The sequence below is a fragment of the Cryptosporidium ryanae genome (assembly GCF_009792415.1).
Source record: "Cryptosporidium ryanae isolate 45019 chromosome Unknown contig_18, whole genome shotgun sequence".
Lineage (NCBI taxonomy): Eukaryota > Apicomplexa > Conoidasida > Eucoccidiorida > Cryptosporidiidae > Cryptosporidium > Cryptosporidium ryanae.
The window spans coordinates 1-16,470 of NW_027125543.1; the positions used below are offsets into that span (position 1 = coordinate 1).

Below are 16,470 nucleotides of genomic sequence, written 5' to 3' on the forward strand. Positions count from 1 at the left end.
AGTAGTTGTTGTTGTGGTAGTGGTGGTAGTAGTTGTAGTAGGTTGTCCAAAGAATAAGTTTTTATTTGCAATAAATGGAATATTGTTTATATCTATAGGATATAAAAATGATGAAGACTTGACTTCAAAGTCTTTTCCCCCTTGAGCATTTGATTCCCTAAGGAAAAAACCGGATTCTCCCATAGTAGTAGTAGTAGTTGTTGTTGTGGTAGTGGTGGTAGTAGTAGTAGTAGTAGTAGTAGTAGTAGTTGTAGTTGTTGTAGTGGTAGTAGTGGTAGTGGTAGTAGTAGTGGTAGTGGTGGTAGTAGTAGTAGTAGTGGTGGTAGTGGTAGTAGTAGTAGTAGTGGTAGTGGTGGTAGTGGTAGTAGTAGTAGAAGTGCTAGTTGTTGTTGGTTGTTTAAAGAACAAGTTCTTGTTCGTAATTAATGGAATGTTATTTACATCTATAGGATAAATAAAAGATGATGATTTCACCTTGAAATCACCTTCATTTTTAATAGCAAACTCATCTAAAAGATTTGACTCTTCTGTTGTGGAGATGGTAGTGGTAGATGTTGATATGGTACTACTAGTTGTTGTAGTTGTAAGAGTTGGTTTGAATAAAAAATCCTTTATTGGAAGAATAGAAATGTTGCTTAAATCAAATTGATAAGTTGAAGTTGAATTTACTGCATCTGGAACAACTTTGCTACTCTCTCTTAGTTTCCTGTTTCTTGAAGCATCTGCAAAATTATCAGTGGTTGTAATAGCAGTTGTAGTTATAGTTGTAGTTGTGGTTGTTAAATAGGATTTTAAAATGAAATTTTTCAAGGGAAAGAATGACATATTGTTTGACTCTAGTGAATAAAATGAAGTAGAATTAACTTTATCAGGTATAATTTTAATATTTTCTCTCAGTCTTCTATTTCTGGCAACAGTTTGTGTAATATTTTCAGTGGTTGTAGTTGTACTCGTAGAAGTGGTACTAGTAGTAGTATTAATTGTAGTTGTAGAGGTACTAGTTGGTTGTTTAAAGAATAAATTTTTATTTGAAACAAATGGAATATTATTTACGTCGATAGGGTAAAAAAATGAATATGATTTTATCACGGAGTTATTTACATTCTCTGTATTTGATTCAATAAGGGCAAAACCGGATTCTCCTGTAGTAGTAGTAGTAGTAGTTGTTGTTGTTGTGGTAGTTGTTGTTGTTGTGGTAGTAGTAGTTGTTGTGGTAGTAGTTGTTGTTGTGGTAGTAGTAGTAGTAGTAGTAGTAGTAGTAGTAGTAGTAGTAGTAGTAGTAGTAGTAGTAGTTGTTGTTGTTGTTGTTGTTGTTGTTGTTGTTGTCGGTTGTCCAAATAATAAGTTCTTATTTGTAATAAATGGAATATTGTTTATAGGATGGAAAAATGATGACGAATTGACTTCAAGATCGTTTTCACCTTGAACATTCGATTCATCTAGAACAACACTGAATTCTTCTGTAGTATTAGTAGTAGAATTAGTGTTAGCAGTGGTGGTGGTAGTTGTAGTAGTACTTCTTTGACCAAGTTTCAACCCAGCAAATAAGTTTTTTATTGGGATAAGTGGAGTGTTTATGTCTCCTATGAAAAATGATGACTTAAGTTCCCGACCACTTTTGGAGTCATTTATAACATCATTTTCGTTAGTAATTTTATTTATTTCAGATGAATTGTATAATTCAAGGTAGTCATCGTTTTTATCAGAGGTCTTTAAAGTTTCATTCCAAACTGTGTAATTTCTGTAATCCCCGTTATTTATATAACCCGGATGGTTTTTAACATCTTTAAAGTCAGAGTTATTTTCAAATAAATCAGATGACACTATGGTTTTAGCTTTAATAAACTCCGAAAAAGTAAGTAGATATAGTAGAAAGAAAAATATGGAAACCAGAAAAAAATTCATAATTTAAGTAGAAAAATACAAAAAAAAAACAACTAAAGAATGTCGATAGTTAGTTAAAAGTAAAAGTTTGAACAAGACAATTTTCGATATAAAAATATCTCTCAGCTAAAACTTTTTATTCTCGAAGTAGGGCCAATCGGAGTCATCGGTTTATCGCACGCTAGTCTAAAAGAATTACCGCAATAATGCAAATTATTAGAACAAAAATGCGAAGGCTTCAATCATTTAAATCACCTTCTAAATTAAATGAGAAACTGAAGTTTAGTAATAGATGTATTGCAAATAATTTTCCTATTCAAGGTGGAATAAAGTTTATACCAAATGTCGGGTCGAGTGAATATATTGTCTCTGACAAACAAAGTACTCTGAAATCAGGTGAACTTTTAACTGAATTTTCAATAGAAAAGAATGTAGATACAGAATCAATTGATGAAGAGAAAGATGATTTACTTTTAATAAATAATTCGCTAAAAAGAAATAGAAAACAGAAGGATCCTGAATTTATCCCAAATTTCATGGATATTAATAACAATTTGACTACAATGCAGATAAAAACGAATGTGGAAGATTGTAAAATTGGGAATACTGAAAAAAAAATTAGTTATTTCCATGAGCTGAATCGCATAAATCAATCAGGCTGGTCTATTATTCAACTACCAAAATATCTACCTTCAAAGAACTGTTCTACACATAAGAATTTAAATAGCAGTGATTCGTTTTCTCCTTCAGTATTACACGATATGCCTTCAGGTTCAATAGGAAAGTTAGTTATTAGAAAGAGCGGTGATGCAGAAATTTTATTAAATGAAAGTGGTAATTTAGAAAGTATCACTCTCAATGTAGAAAAAGAAGTGAATTATTCCGAGCAAACGGTATTTGCGTTAAATAAGATAAATGAATTAATTAATTTAGGAAGCTGTAGTTCAAAGTTAATTGTTACACCTAGGATTTTAAAGACGGACACTTGATGAAATTAACTAGTACCTATAAACAATTGTCTGTATAATTCTCACTTTTTTTAAACCATGTAAAAGGAAACCATTTTGGAAACACTCTTTTATAAATTGACATACCTACAATCTCATTTTGTTGAATAGGTTTGCTAAATAAACATTTCATGTAGCCATGCATACCTAATGGCTCCCTGATAACTCCTCTAACTCCATTCCTAGTTTTAAGTCCTATTGGCATGAACCATTTCACATCTTCTGGGTTGTTAAACATAAATCTTACAACACCCTTGGTTTTTCTAACTTTGAATATACTCCCAACCAAAATGATCCTCTTGACTATTACATGGTATGGGTCGGCATCAATTATATCACCCCATGCTAGAGGCCAGTCATTTATTCTTATATTTCTCGGAATACTGAAATTCTTATACACTCCATTCCGGTATTTTTTTGTATCACAAAAATCTGAAGTTGAAAATAGTAACACTGGACATGGAGGGAATATTATTGTACTGTAGCAAGAAATAACAAAGTACTCATCATGAGTTAAAAATGCACACAGTTTCAAAATCTGACCTCTTTCTATTACTGTTGAAGATGAAAGTCTTGGAAAGCTGCTGAATGTTGGACAAATGAAGAATCTCCTGAAACCCGTTTGTAAGATCAAAGGAGTCTTGTTCTTTATTATGTCCTTATTTTCGTTTGTTCTCTTCACTCTAAAATTCATTACACCAATTTTCTGTTCAAGAGGCAGGATTGAAGACAAAATAATGAAATTATTAGAGATATTCTCAATTGTTAATAATCTGTTTGTTTCTGATGTTATCGGAACCAGTGTTATTTCACAGTATTTACCCGCGAAGCTTTCTTTGGTACAGTAATCAAGATACAACTTTCTCGAGAGCTCTCCTGTCTTTCTAAAGTTTTCAATTTCTGATATCTGTGAATATTCGTTGGGTAGACCTTCATATGGATCCCAATTAGATGTTCTTAGGGATTCCATACCACGATATTTTGAAAACCTAGTTCTACATACTGTATGTTGATCAATTCTTCTCTCATCTTCTATCTTCGAACGACTAACCCCGAACTCATCATCTGAGTCGTTATTTATTGCAATACTTCCCTTTATTTCATCGGTTTGTATATATTCATTAAATGGAATTTTTACTGCATCTACGTCCATGCTTATGATTTTAGAACTATTAGCATTTTCAAGTCCAAGAGGACCGCTATTGATTGTAAGTGCTTTAAATAACTCATTCGTTGAGATTTTGTTTTTGATATCTTCAATCTTATTTAAGTTTGGAGTATCTATGTTGTGAAAAGTAAACCCCATTTTGATATCATCTGTTTTAATTGGATATATTTTTCTTATAGTAAAGTCACCAAATCCAGTAATATGCACCGGAAAATTGACTGAGAGCCCAACACCTCTAACAAATCCTTTTATTAAAAGTTGAGTTTCAACTACTCCGTCTTTTGATGTTACGTTCTTAATTTCAGAATACTCAGACAATAGATATCCTCTTCCGTATCTGAGATTCAACTTAGAATTATTAAAATGAGAGATTAAAGATATCAATGACCTGATATCATTTTCTTTTGAAAGGGAGAAAAATCTGGAGTTAGGAAATTCAATCTCAAATGACTTTTTCATGACTTTTTCACAATCAATTAAACTTCCTTCTAAATGAATTCCATGTTCAGAAGAAAATAATCCAATAACATTAATTTGACCTTGAAGTTTGATTGATTTAAGTAGTTTATATCCAAATTCATCAAATGATTGAAAACCACTGTTGTACCCAAATGAAGCAAATATTATATCTGAACATTTTATTGGGTCAAGAGAGTTCAAAATATCACCGTACTTTGCAATACATATTGATAATTTATATTCATTCAGATTAAAGTTGAATATTTTATTAGACCTAAGATCTATAAATAGTTCATTTGGATGAATATTGTTAGGATAGTTGTTGTAAATATAATTTGCAATACTCTCAAGGATTAAAAAAGGGTTACAAAATGAGCTGAAAGGTACAATTGTACATAATATTGGTGTTTCTAAGACACCGTTTGATTTTCTTTTTACCAACTGTTTTAACTTATTTCTTCTAATTTGGGTTTTTTTGTTATCCCTGTCGTGTTTTAATGTTGGCTTTGAGTGTTTACTTACTAGACATGAAGTATTATGACGAAGAACATTCTTCTTGTTTGACTTCCCCTTAAAAGGTTTGTTTGTTTGTTTCAAATTGGCTTTGTGGCGATGCATTGCGAAATATCAGAAATGGTCGTCCAAATTTTATTGGCGGTTTAAGTTGGTATCTTGGTAAGCTTTCCCTTTTATACCGGAATTTCAGGTTCATAATTGACTCATTTGCTCATATTACGGTTACATTTAATATATTAAATTTATAGTTTAACAAAAATTTGGTATTGTTGATTTATAAACTTATGCCGTATTATTCCATTTTTTTTTTAAGTGCAATAGGTTGACTCTTATTTCAGTAGGATAACAGTTTTCATTATTGATGAAGCACATACTTTTCTTAGGATATTATGTCTTATATTTAAAATAAGAAGTAATGTGATAATTATATTTATACATTTGAATTCTAATTTGTTTTTATTAATAGAATAAAAAGTGTTTTAAAAAATAATTTTTCTCAAGTTGTCCTAGCAGTTTTTTATAGGAAGATTCAGTTGTTGAAATATTGAGCTACGAAACTTGTTTTTAACTTAGTATTTGGTAATTTGTATTAATTATTTAACAAAGAGATTGTGATAGGAATGTAATTTAAGTAATAGTGGCGAATATTTCAAAAATTGGCATCTGAAAATAAAGATCGCCATGTTTTATTTCCTTTCGATTTTGCTCACTATATATATCAAGAATTGGTAGACTTGCTTAATTTCTCTCATCTTTTTATTTTATCCAATTATTCAGGGAGAAATATTGGAGATATAAAATTGAACTCTAAATAATTTAGCCTTTTATATTTAATAACTTTGTAATTTTGAATGTTCAACAGTATGCTATTTGAAGAATACTTAGAGAGAATGAAATCCTTCAGGAATTTTAGTATGTTGAATGCATTATCTTCAAATTCCACATTTTCTAGATTCAACAAATCAGAGATGAATATATTGTAGAAGTTTTCCAAATAGTCATACTGTGCTAAAATAACTTCTAGAACTTCCTTGTTTGTTTTTATTCCATAAACATTCATTTTTGAGATATTATTTGATAAGGACAAATTTCCCATGTGCTTTTTCAAGAGAGAGTGAAACCTGCTTATTTTACTTAAAAATGGTACTCTTATAAGTACATATATTAGTTGTATATTAGAAAGAATATAATCATTCTTCAATCCTTGATTTAATATATTCAAAAGTACATTAAGTATTATTAATCCGCAACTAAATCGATTACAGAAGTTGACATCATTTATATCACCATCGAATGTATTGAAGGAACAATAAAGTTGATTATTTAGGAAAACAATATAGTGAATAAGTTTTTCACCAGTGTACCAGTGATAATTTTCGATATTAATCGATATGTTTGAAATAATCGAACCTATCAAATAACATAAAAATGCATCTTTTCTTTTCCTGTAATTTTGAAACAAAATTTGTAACAATACGATTATAATAACATTACCAACAGAAATAATACTTTCATTACTTGAAATATCAATATCTAATTTGAAAGTTTTCTCTGTTTTCCAATCAAAAAGTTTTCTCAGAGAGTCATCTTTAACCCATTCAGGAAGATATTTAGATGTGGTCCTATGGATTAACTTGCATAGATTTTCATCATTGGTGAATCTTAATAATATTGAGAGAAGCATGAGTAACTTAATGGTACCTTGATGGTCAAACTCATCAGAAGCTTTATTTACTGACTCCAAAATAGATAAGATCAAAACAATTACGTCTGATTTGGAAAGGCAATATGAAATAAAATGAGGGTTTGAATGAACCAATGCATAAATAAATAAAATAGTTTTGCTTCTTTTAACTAAAATATTGTCACAAATAATAGAACGGTAAATCTGTTCAAAATATGGGAAATGGGAAAACTCTGGTGTACTTTTGTCTGACTCAAAATAAATTTGAATACTTTCAGTGGAAAAGTCAGGGATATTCGGGAGGAATCTTGGATCTGATATATTATTTATAATGTCGTGGTAGACATTTGTGCTTATCCCTGGAGGAATAAAAATAATTAAGTTAAGTAAGTCAATAGACTTGCTTTTGATGATTTCAAGTTCAAAACTGTTATCTTTACCAAGCATTTTCTTAATTAGGAACTCTAAAAATTGATAACTTGTGTTTTGTGAGTAATCTAAGTCATCATCACAATAAACTATATTTTTCCTAGTTTTAGGTGATGAAAGCAAGTGAAACGCAGAGATGAATGGAGAAGTATTAGATTCATACTTGTTATTTTGAGAAAACTTATGTTTAGGTGTGAAGATGGTTAATAAAATATCGATTAATATTGTCTGTAAAAGGATAATACGGTTGTTAAATTCTATATTTACACTTGATTTGTCGATATAATTTTGCGAGGTTACAAGGAAAGAAGGTATATTTGTGAAGATTTGTCCAAATACCGACTTAAAACTGGAATTATCTGTAAAAGGTAAACTTTCGAATGTAATATTTGAATATTGTATAATGTATATAAAAAAACAACTTATTGTATCGTATTTTTTTTCAGTGAATCCAGGATAACAGTTTCTAATTTTTAACACTATATCTTCTACAAAGTATTGAGAATTGTTAGAATTACTGTTCAACCTTTCAATAAAATCTATTAATGGTTTGTGCTCTATTGATTTCACAAATTCTTCAATGCTGAAGTGAGTCAAGTAGTGAACAAATACGAATCTTATGACCATTCCAATACTTAATAAGTTGTTAGCTTGACCGGTACTAATTTCATTGAGGGTATTTGCTTTATCTAAAGCAGTAGATATTTCTTTTTCAAAATCTGACAATATACTGAAAAAAAAAAGTATAAACGAACGCATATTTCCACTTGAAGTATTATTTTTGAAAAGATGAGATGTAACATTGTCGAAAATGAAATGATCAAGGTAATTTTGATTGTAAATTGGAAGCACAAATTTGGTCTGAATTTCACTCCAAATATTTGAATTTGGATTTATTTTTTCTTCACGAAGTAGTGGTTCAATTATTCTCAAGCTGTCCTTTATAGAAAGGAGTGTTCTTTCTTTAGAAATAGAATTACCCATTTTTGTTGTACCTTTTCTATTAGCGGTATGCCTATCTAAATAATCAAGGAATAGGAGTTACCTAGGAAGAAAATATATAAATAATTATCAATTAGTATGTAAATACAAAGTTATTATAAAATTTTGTGGGAATAAAACAATTGTAATATATGACTCATTTGTTTAATTAAAAAAAAGTTATTCAGTTTTGTATTTTGTTATTGATACAATTTCACTACTTGATAGATACGAAATACAATCATTAAGATCTAAAGTGTTCGATTTTATTGTTTCAAAGGAGGAAGTATAGGGGTATTTGATAACCTCGTATAATTCTTCTGTAAACTCTGGATCACAATTATTGCTAAATGGGATGAACCAGAGGTAAAAACTTTTGCCAAAAACGGAATGCAATTTTTTCATCAAATTAATTTCTTTTCCTTTTTTGTTATATATTAATTCTACTAGTGATGAATTTGTTAAAATATAATCTAATTGATCATTGAAAAATGAGATTGAAAAGAGAAGAATAACAAAACTTGTGATTAAGTTAATATGAATGTGTGTAAGGCTAACTCTCGCTAATTCTCTTGTATTTAAAAAAACATGTTTAATCAGCAAGAAAAGGGTTGATAAAATTGATACCAATGTAGAACATATTAGGTAAAATAAAAACAAAATATAATTTTTTTGATTAGAAAAACCAACACAATTATTTATCAGGAAACAATGATGATCCATTTTGAAGATGCATTTATTACAAACTGAACAATGGTGTGCTCTTGGTGGTTTCCATCTTTTAATGGAACATTTATCACAATATCTTCTCAACTTCAAGTCATCTGGAGCTTCTAATTCACATTTTAAGAATTCTAGAGAACCAGCATCAAAGATTGAAAGCGATAAAAAAGAAATAATCAACAATAAGTTAAAAACATGGTATACGAAGAATAAGACAACTCCAGTAATAGTTTGAAATTTCAGTTTTCTGTTTGAATATATTTCCAATATTTGGATAGAAGTTGTGGAAATAACAAAAAGTATTAAAGTTAGGGTTATTAATACTGGAATCCAATTTACAAAGTACTTAAAATATATTTTCTTCATCAAGTCATAATAACTACAAAATGCAGGTGATCGCTTGACTGTGCTTCCAATATAGGCTTATAATTATTTGATTGAAATTCGCTTAATATATTTCGGGACAAAGTTATGCTAAGTTTTAAATTCAATTAGTGAATAGATATAAGGAAATAATATTAAGTTCAGAGATAAGGAGGGACACTTTTATAGAGGTTAATCTTAATTACAATCTAAATAATATTATTAAGTGGTTGATTCCAATAAATTGCAATTTTTTTAAATATATTTTATGGGGGTAAGAGATTATATTAGACAAATGGCGCATGATACAAAAGGACCTGGTTGTTAATTGAAATTATTTTTAATTATGTCTGAACAAACAATAAGAAAGTTGGAGTATATTGAGTTCGCAAAGTATCTTTTGTCTTCTAAGGAATGTATTCGTACAAAAGGTGCCATTGAAGTAGGAAGAAGAGCTGTTGAATATTTTAGAGGAGTTGAATTTATAAGATGGATGAAACGAAATTCAAATTACATCAAAGAAAATTACCCAAATGTTGTAAAAAATATATCATTAGATTCAAATACTGATATAAGTCAGGTCGGTACTGAATTGATTAAGTACTCACTTATAATTAGAGCTGAATACAAACCTGTTGGAACAAATACGGAGGATCAAAAGGTTCCTAAATGGCCAAAAAGGCTTTGCGTAACTGCAAATCAAAATTTTGACGAGCAGTCTTTTTATATAGTTACATTTGACAGTAACAAAACAATTTCAAACATACTGATGATATCGATATTAGTTTCCGTTGTGGCACTATTCATGTTTCCTGCATGGCCGTTAGCAATAAAAATTTCAGTTTGGTACATTTCAGTCATCTTCCTATCAATAATGTTAATCGTTTTCTTTGGAAGATTGTTGTTATTTGCCTTACTTTGGTTCTTTGGATTTGATTTTTGGATTCTTCCAAATTTGTTTGACGAGGACACAGGTGTAATAGATTCATTTAAACCATTGTATTCAGTTTTAAAAAGAGGAGATGATTGGTTCATGCTATCAATTAGAGTATTCTGCGCTATATTTCTAGCAGGATCAATTTATCAATTAAGTAAAACTCATTCAGCTTCAGATGTTGGGCAATTTGCAAGACAGTCATTCTTAGATGTTCTTGATTGGGGTCATAGGAAGATATCTTCACCTGGTGACAACTCACCGACTTTGAGTAATTATGGAAGAGAACACGCAAAAACATTTAATTTAGAAGATGGGATTTCAAGAGAACATGTTTGTATCACTAAATGCCTGAGATTTGAATCAAAAGACTCCCTTATGGAAGAATGTGCCACTGATTGTATGTGCTTATCAGAGGTTTTGACATTACCATGCTTAAAAACATCAATTTGCCCAGGAGAATTTGTTAAAGAACTCTCTGTATTATTAGAAACATCCTGCGAAGCTGAAAGCAATCAACATATTAAGGAAGAATTATAGAAACTTGTCACCAGTTAATTACTTCAAATCTGGGAGTCCCGACGACAAGTGAAAGGTTGTAACACGCCATTTTCTGAATCCTATTGTATTCAAATCCATCTTTAAATTCATATGAATTCAACAAGCCGATACATTTCAAATAAGAAGTTATTGCATTAGTTTTCAGATTTATTTGATGAAATGCACGTCCCAAATTATAGAAACACTCCGCTTTATACAAATAATTATCAACATAAATACTTTGTCTTCCATTTATATATCTATTTATGAACGAAAATCCTTTAATTATTGGGATTATTTTATTCTTATATTCTTTGCTCGATGCTAGTCCTATAAATGAAGCCCCTAGGCAAAGTGAAATTAAGTCGTTGAATGGAATTAAACGATGAATTTTGATATACTCATTAATTGCCTGGTTTAAACGACTAGATAGAACATATAAGTGTGCAGTTACAATTAAGAGCTCTAGTTGACCATTTGAATTTGAAATCTGTCTCTGGATCCAAGATCGCGTTTCACCTATTGTTTCTTTCTCAAGACAATAACAAATATTCTCATTTTTTGAATTATTTGAAAATATTTGAGGTATGAGAACAATATTTCCTATTAATTTACAAATAGCTTTTTTATTCGCATTTTTTTGATAATATTCTTCTCTTAAAAAACTCAGCAATGCTCTCCAAAGACCACCTTCAAAAGAAAGTGATAAAAGAAGCCTTAGTAGTGATCGCCTTCCACTATTCAATGAATCTATATTTATTTCAGGGTTTATTGACTTCAAATTACTAAATAATTTTTCAAATATCTCAACAGCAATATTGTTTTGCTTTACAAGTTGCAGTGAAATTGCACCTAATGTCAAAAACTCCCAAAGTTCTTTCTCAGAAGTTAAAATTTCTTCTAGAGTGATCAAGCCTAGTTCATTTCTTATCTTACTAATTTGAATATTTGATCTTTGAATTTTTTTCTTAATAGTTTTCGTGCTGGCCTGTTTTTCTGGAGAAATCTCTTCGTCAATGATAGAAACTGATTCATTAATATGGCCTTCTAACGACTGATTCTCATTTTTGAATTTTCTTGAATATACAAGTTGATTAATTCGCTTGCTATCAATTAGGAATTCATTGATAACATCATAAAACCTTACTGCAAATTTCGAGACTTCTTCAATATCTAATTCAAGTTCAAAATTTGGAGAAATTGCGCTTTCCACAAAAGGCAGGAAGTTGTTTTTTTCTAAATGTAGTGAATATTTATCTTTCATCTCTGAAAATAGATCTATTACAATTGAAACCCTCATTTCTTGTGGTATAGGGAGTGTAATATCTCTTGATTGAATAATGTCCTCATATTTCATTGTATATATTAACTCCTCACTCAAATTACCAAAACCCATTTTCGTGTAAATTGATGCCAATAATGTTTTTGCCCTGGAAATGTAAAAATCGCCCGATCTATTTTTATTCACTTTCAGCATTCTCTCAAGAATTTGTGTCGCACGATCATTAAACTCAAGTTTATAAAGTGAAAAAGCAAACTTGAAATTAAACTGAATATCATGCTCATGTGAGTTGGTGCCCTCTATACAAGAGTAATGGTCTGCAGCAGCTTTGTAATTCCCAATCTGAAAGTATGAATCTGCTAAAGACAAATGTAAGTCAATAAATTCATTCACACTGTTCTCAAAAACACTTTTTGAAATAAAAGATGCAGGATACTCGTTTCCCAAATTTAAGTTTGCAATGGCATATTTAACACTAATATCAATTGGAATTTTGCTTAAAAGCAAATCAAGATCATTATTAACATTAGATTTAGAACCTTGAGTCATTTCCTTCTGAGAACAACTATTTTCATAAACTGATTTGTTAAAATAATCGTTAACTAACTTAACGCACTTTTGAAATAATTTTAAATCTATATACAATTCACATAGCATATTTATAATATCCATATCCTCAGAATACTCGATACAACTTTCAAGTGTTTCCGCAGCAAGAGTTAATTTTCCCATTTTATGATAACATCTTGCCAGTTCTTTTCCTAACAATGGATCACCAGGATGCCTCAAAAATAGTATTTTTAATTGTTGAATACACCTAGATATATCATTAATTGAATGATACGCATTACTAAGTTCAAAACGTATTTCATCTTCCAGATCTGCGGTTGCATCTTGTCCATTAATTTTTTCTGAATGTGAAATATTTTTAATGCATTTCAAGTAACAGTATATAGCTCTGTTCCAATCTTCTAATTCTGAACACATTTGCCCTATTCTCTTCCAAAGGAAAAGATCATTACCAACAAGATGTGCAGCAACTAAATAGAAACCTACGGCTTTTTCCTTGTCCTCCAGCTCTTGTTCATATATAAGTCCAAGCATATGAAAAGGATCGTGAAGGCCAGGAGCTCTCACTACAACTTCTTCAAGTGTTTCTATTGCTAAAATAAACTTTTTCTCTAAATATGCATCATTGGCCTTTTGAAGTAGCCTTTCAACTTCCAGAGTAATATTTGCAGTTAGTCTTGTTTTCTTTTTTGAAATTGAAACCCCTTTACGTTTTTTTTTATTCTTATCTTTGACACTTGCATAATCAAGAGTTAAGAATTGCTCAAGATCAATTTCATCTTCGGAAAATTTCTCCGAATCTGATACACTTTGGAAATTATTACCCTGACCTTTTATTGTTTGAATTACATTACAACCGAGGTTATTTAAAAAGTCATTGGAATCCTCTTCACAAAGAGTGAGGTCTTCGCTAATAAGTGGAGTTGTATTTGGATGAATAATATCCATTTCTAAAAAGGAAATAAAAAAAAAAATAAAGACAAAAAAAGCGCGTAATTTTCAATAGAGAATAACAAAACTTCATGTAATAATCTGTCAATAGTAAAAACAATATGGAGAAGAAAAATTTCAAATATAGGAGTTATAAAAAATCTTTGGAGTTTAATACCTCTGCTCTAATCCAATTTTCTTCTGGTTTTCTTTTTAAGAAATGCTTGCATTTATTATAGAGTACAATTGATGTGGGATTCTTTCTTCCAGAGTGAAGTTCAGTTATTTTGTCTAAATATTTGATTGAATATTCAAATTCCATCTCTAAAAAAAGAATTAATGCAATTGTGTGTAACTTTGAAATCAGCAATAAATTAGGATTAATATTTGAGATCGAATCAAGTACCTGGTAAATTATGGTTGGTTTACTCTTTCCTTGTACAATGACAACGTCAAGTGGACAAATAATAAAATTCTCTTTCACTTTATTATTTACAAAGACATTGTTTGTTATTATTATATCTGCTTCGTAGCGTTTGCATAATGATTCAATTCTGCTCGCCAAATTTACCCCGTCTCCTAGGATTCCATACTTCATTCTTTTTTTACAGCCAATGTTTCCGATTAACACATTATCAGTATGAATACCACACTTAATTCCTATCTCATATGGATTTACCCTTCCGAATATTTCAGAGTTGGAGTTTATCATTTTTTTCATTTGTAGAGATGCACTAATTGCAGCAGTTCTGTGATTTTCAATTTCGGGAGAATTCCAGATAACAAGGATTGCGTCACCTACTATTTCTAACAATGTACCATTATATTCATCTATGATTTTAATAATTTCATCTAGGTACTTAGTTAATAATTCAAAAAGTTTAAATGGACAAAGTTTTTCGGCTATGCTTGTAAAGCCGACAATGTCAGCAAAAAGTATAGTAATTTCACAGTATTCAGCACTTGGCAATAGTAAACCATCATTTCTGACAATAAACCTGGTTACATTAAGAGGTAGATAATTTGAAAATGAACTAACCATATTCTCTAAAATTTGAATTAAATCATTGGTTAAAACTTCACTAAAAATACCATTGTAATAGTAACTTGATTCGTGCAAACCACTGATTTTCATTTTCAAAAACTCATGATCATTTTCATAGGAACCATCAATTAAACCAAAAATTCGGTCATATCTATTAAATAAAATATTTACAAAGTTAAATGCACAACTATAATGGGATAAATCTGTCTTGTAATGAAAAACCAAACAAAATATGATCACTACCAGATAAGAATATGTAACAACCATAATAGTTTGATGCTTGTTCTTATTCATAATAAAATTGTTTGTAAAAACTCTCGAAAATAACTCCAAGAATACAATAAAAACAAATATTGAGAGACATAGGTATAGTGAATACATGAAGTACATATTTTCGTAAAAAACTTTTCTTCTGGAAAATATATAAGTATTGCTGTCAAAAAGATTCACAAGGTATTTTTCGAGAGTATTCATGAAAATTACACCATCATTATCAAGTGATAATATTAATTTCTCAAATTCTTTATAACATATATTTCTTGACTTTATAATTTCATGTATAGCGAAATTCTTTCTGGTATCAACGTCATCTATTAGTGAGTTTGTGAAACTATAAAAGTTTTTTATTATGAATTCAGAAAAATGTTTAAAAATTATCGCCAGTTTTTTTGGTTTCAAATATAATTTACAGTTTAGTAATTTAAAACTATTGAAGCACGAAGTGATATACACGTTCAAAGACAACAAATAATTAGTATTTTTAGACGCACTTATCCTCCCCAAACAATTTAATAAATAATCATCAATTTTAATTATATTTGTTAGTTTTTTGTTATAATCAATTCCAAACCTAAGGCAAATACCTTCAAGTTGTGAATATGAAATTCCTGAGTCGAAGCTTGTATCTACAGAAATGAATATTTTTTTGAGAAATAACCTGAATAATTCCCTGATTTGAAAAAGATGATATTTATTGAATAAATTGCATTGAAGAATAAAAAGAAGACGAAATATTGATATATAAAATGATGCTAGGGAAATAATGTTCTTAATGTCAGTATTTTTTGGATAGATCAAACAAATTATAAATATTGCTTCAACCAAAATATTAATTTTAATTGTTTTCCTCCAATTCAGAAGTTGAAAAATCAAATCAAAAATACAGAGAATTAATCCAGAATATAAATAAATTCCCAATGGAAGGATAAAATTATTTTCATTATTTTCATCATATATTGTAAATACAAGAAATATTAGTATACGAAAAAGTTGAGTAAAGTATTGGATACGAGTGTTGAAATAAAAGGAATTGTATATTTTGTTTATAAATTCATGTATATAATTTGACTTTTCAGAATAGCTTAATTTGTAATCATAAAACTTTGGTTTATATAACTCAGAGGAAACATCCTTATGTTTAATTATAAAACAACCCTTATTATGATGGGATGCTTGCCAATCACTTGAATCTGATATTTTACTAGGTTCAACAAATATGGATTTCAATCCATCTGCTAAATTATGGTATGAAATCCGGCTCAAAAGTATATCGAATAGTTCAATAACTTCATATTTTCCAGCAATATCACATATTTTGGGGGAGCTGGAATGAAATAATTCTTTTGAAGCTGGTTCTAGTAATAGCCCATCCGTTTGCAAATCAGAAAACAAAAGATAAGATCTATTGATATTCTCAAATAATTCATTGTGTCTTGAAGAGCTTAATTTGATTTCCCTCACAAGCTTTTCAAAATCCGATTCAAAAGAACATTTATTTCTTTCTGAAAAAATTTGAAGGCTGTTGCTAATTGCTCCAACTGCTCCCGACCTTATAATACATTCAAAACTGAAGCATCGAAAATACATAAAATAAAAATTAAATGATTATTGCCTCTCAAAAAGTGTGAGTATTCAAATTCAACAATCTTCATGTACCGACACAGGGAAGATATCCT

The 16,470-nt window shown here is 29.6% G+C and overlaps 8 protein-coding genes across 8 annotated transcripts; 2 read left to right on the plus strand and 6 right to left on the minus strand.

The window, feature by feature from the left end:
• Positions 1 to 118: 118 nt before the first annotated feature.
• Positions 119 to 1,905, minus strand: FG386_000825 (uncharacterized protein; the record flags this gene model as incomplete). Its single annotated transcript, XM_067340169.1, has 1 exon — positions 119 to 1,905. A coding segment is annotated over one exon (1,787 nt), but the record flags the coding sequence as incomplete, so codon positions are not given.
• A 206-nt stretch (positions 1,906 to 2,111) lies between these two features.
• Positions 2,112 to 2,873, plus strand: FG386_000836 (uncharacterized protein; the record flags this gene model as incomplete). Its single annotated transcript, XM_067340180.1, has 1 exon — positions 2,112 to 2,873. The coding sequence occupies one exon, from the start codon at positions 2,112 to 2,114 to the stop codon at positions 2,871 to 2,873; it is 762 nt and encodes a 253-aa protein (XP_067197025.1).
• A 16-nt stretch (positions 2,874 to 2,889) lies between these two features.
• On the minus strand, positions 2,890 to 5,136 carry FG386_000847 (Tsr1p GTpase; the record flags this gene model as incomplete). Its single annotated transcript, XM_067340191.1, has 1 exon — positions 2,890 to 5,136. The coding sequence occupies one exon, from the start codon at positions 5,134 to 5,136 to the stop codon at positions 2,890 to 2,892; it is 2,247 nt and encodes a 748-aa protein (XP_067197036.1).
• A 667-nt stretch (positions 5,137 to 5,803) lies between these two features.
• FG386_000858 (uncharacterized protein) lies at positions 5,804 to 8,131 on the minus strand (the record flags this gene model as incomplete). The annotated part of the gene is made up of 1 exon (XM_067340202.1): positions 5,804 to 8,131. One exon carries the CDS (start codon positions 8,129 to 8,131, stop codon positions 5,804 to 5,806), a length of 2,328 nt encoding a protein of 775 aa, XP_067197047.1.
• Positions 8,132 to 8,308: 177 nt separating this feature from the next.
• Positions 8,309 to 9,217, minus strand: FG386_000869 (DHHC family palmitoyl transferase with a signal peptide and 4 transmembrane domain; the record flags this gene model as incomplete). Its single annotated transcript, XM_067340213.1, has 1 exon — positions 8,309 to 9,217. The coding sequence occupies one exon, from the start codon at positions 9,215 to 9,217 to the stop codon at positions 8,309 to 8,311; it is 909 nt and encodes a 302-aa protein (XP_067197058.1).
• Positions 9,218 to 9,560: 343 nt separating this feature from the next.
• Positions 9,561 to 10,688, plus strand: FG386_000880 (uncharacterized protein; the record flags this gene model as incomplete). The annotated part of the gene is made up of 1 exon (XM_067340224.1): positions 9,561 to 10,688. One exon carries the CDS (start codon positions 9,561 to 9,563, stop codon positions 10,686 to 10,688), a length of 1,128 nt encoding a protein of 375 aa, XP_067197069.1.
• A 7-nt stretch (positions 10,689 to 10,695) lies between these two features.
• Positions 10,696 to 13,488, minus strand: FG386_000891 (tfc4p like TFIIIC subunit; the record flags this gene model as incomplete). Its single annotated transcript, XM_067340235.1, has 1 exon — positions 10,696 to 13,488. The coding sequence occupies one exon, from the start codon at positions 13,486 to 13,488 to the stop codon at positions 10,696 to 10,698; it is 2,793 nt and encodes a 930-aa protein (XP_067197080.1).
• A 133-nt stretch (positions 13,489 to 13,621) lies between these two features.
• On the minus strand, positions 13,622 to 16,381 carry FG386_000902 (uncharacterized protein; the record flags this gene model as incomplete). The annotated part of the gene is made up of 1 exon (XM_067340246.1): positions 13,622 to 16,381. The coding sequence occupies one exon, from the start codon at positions 16,379 to 16,381 to the stop codon at positions 13,622 to 13,624; it is 2,760 nt and encodes a 919-aa protein (XP_067197091.1).
• Positions 16,382 to 16,470: the final 89 nt, after the last annotated feature.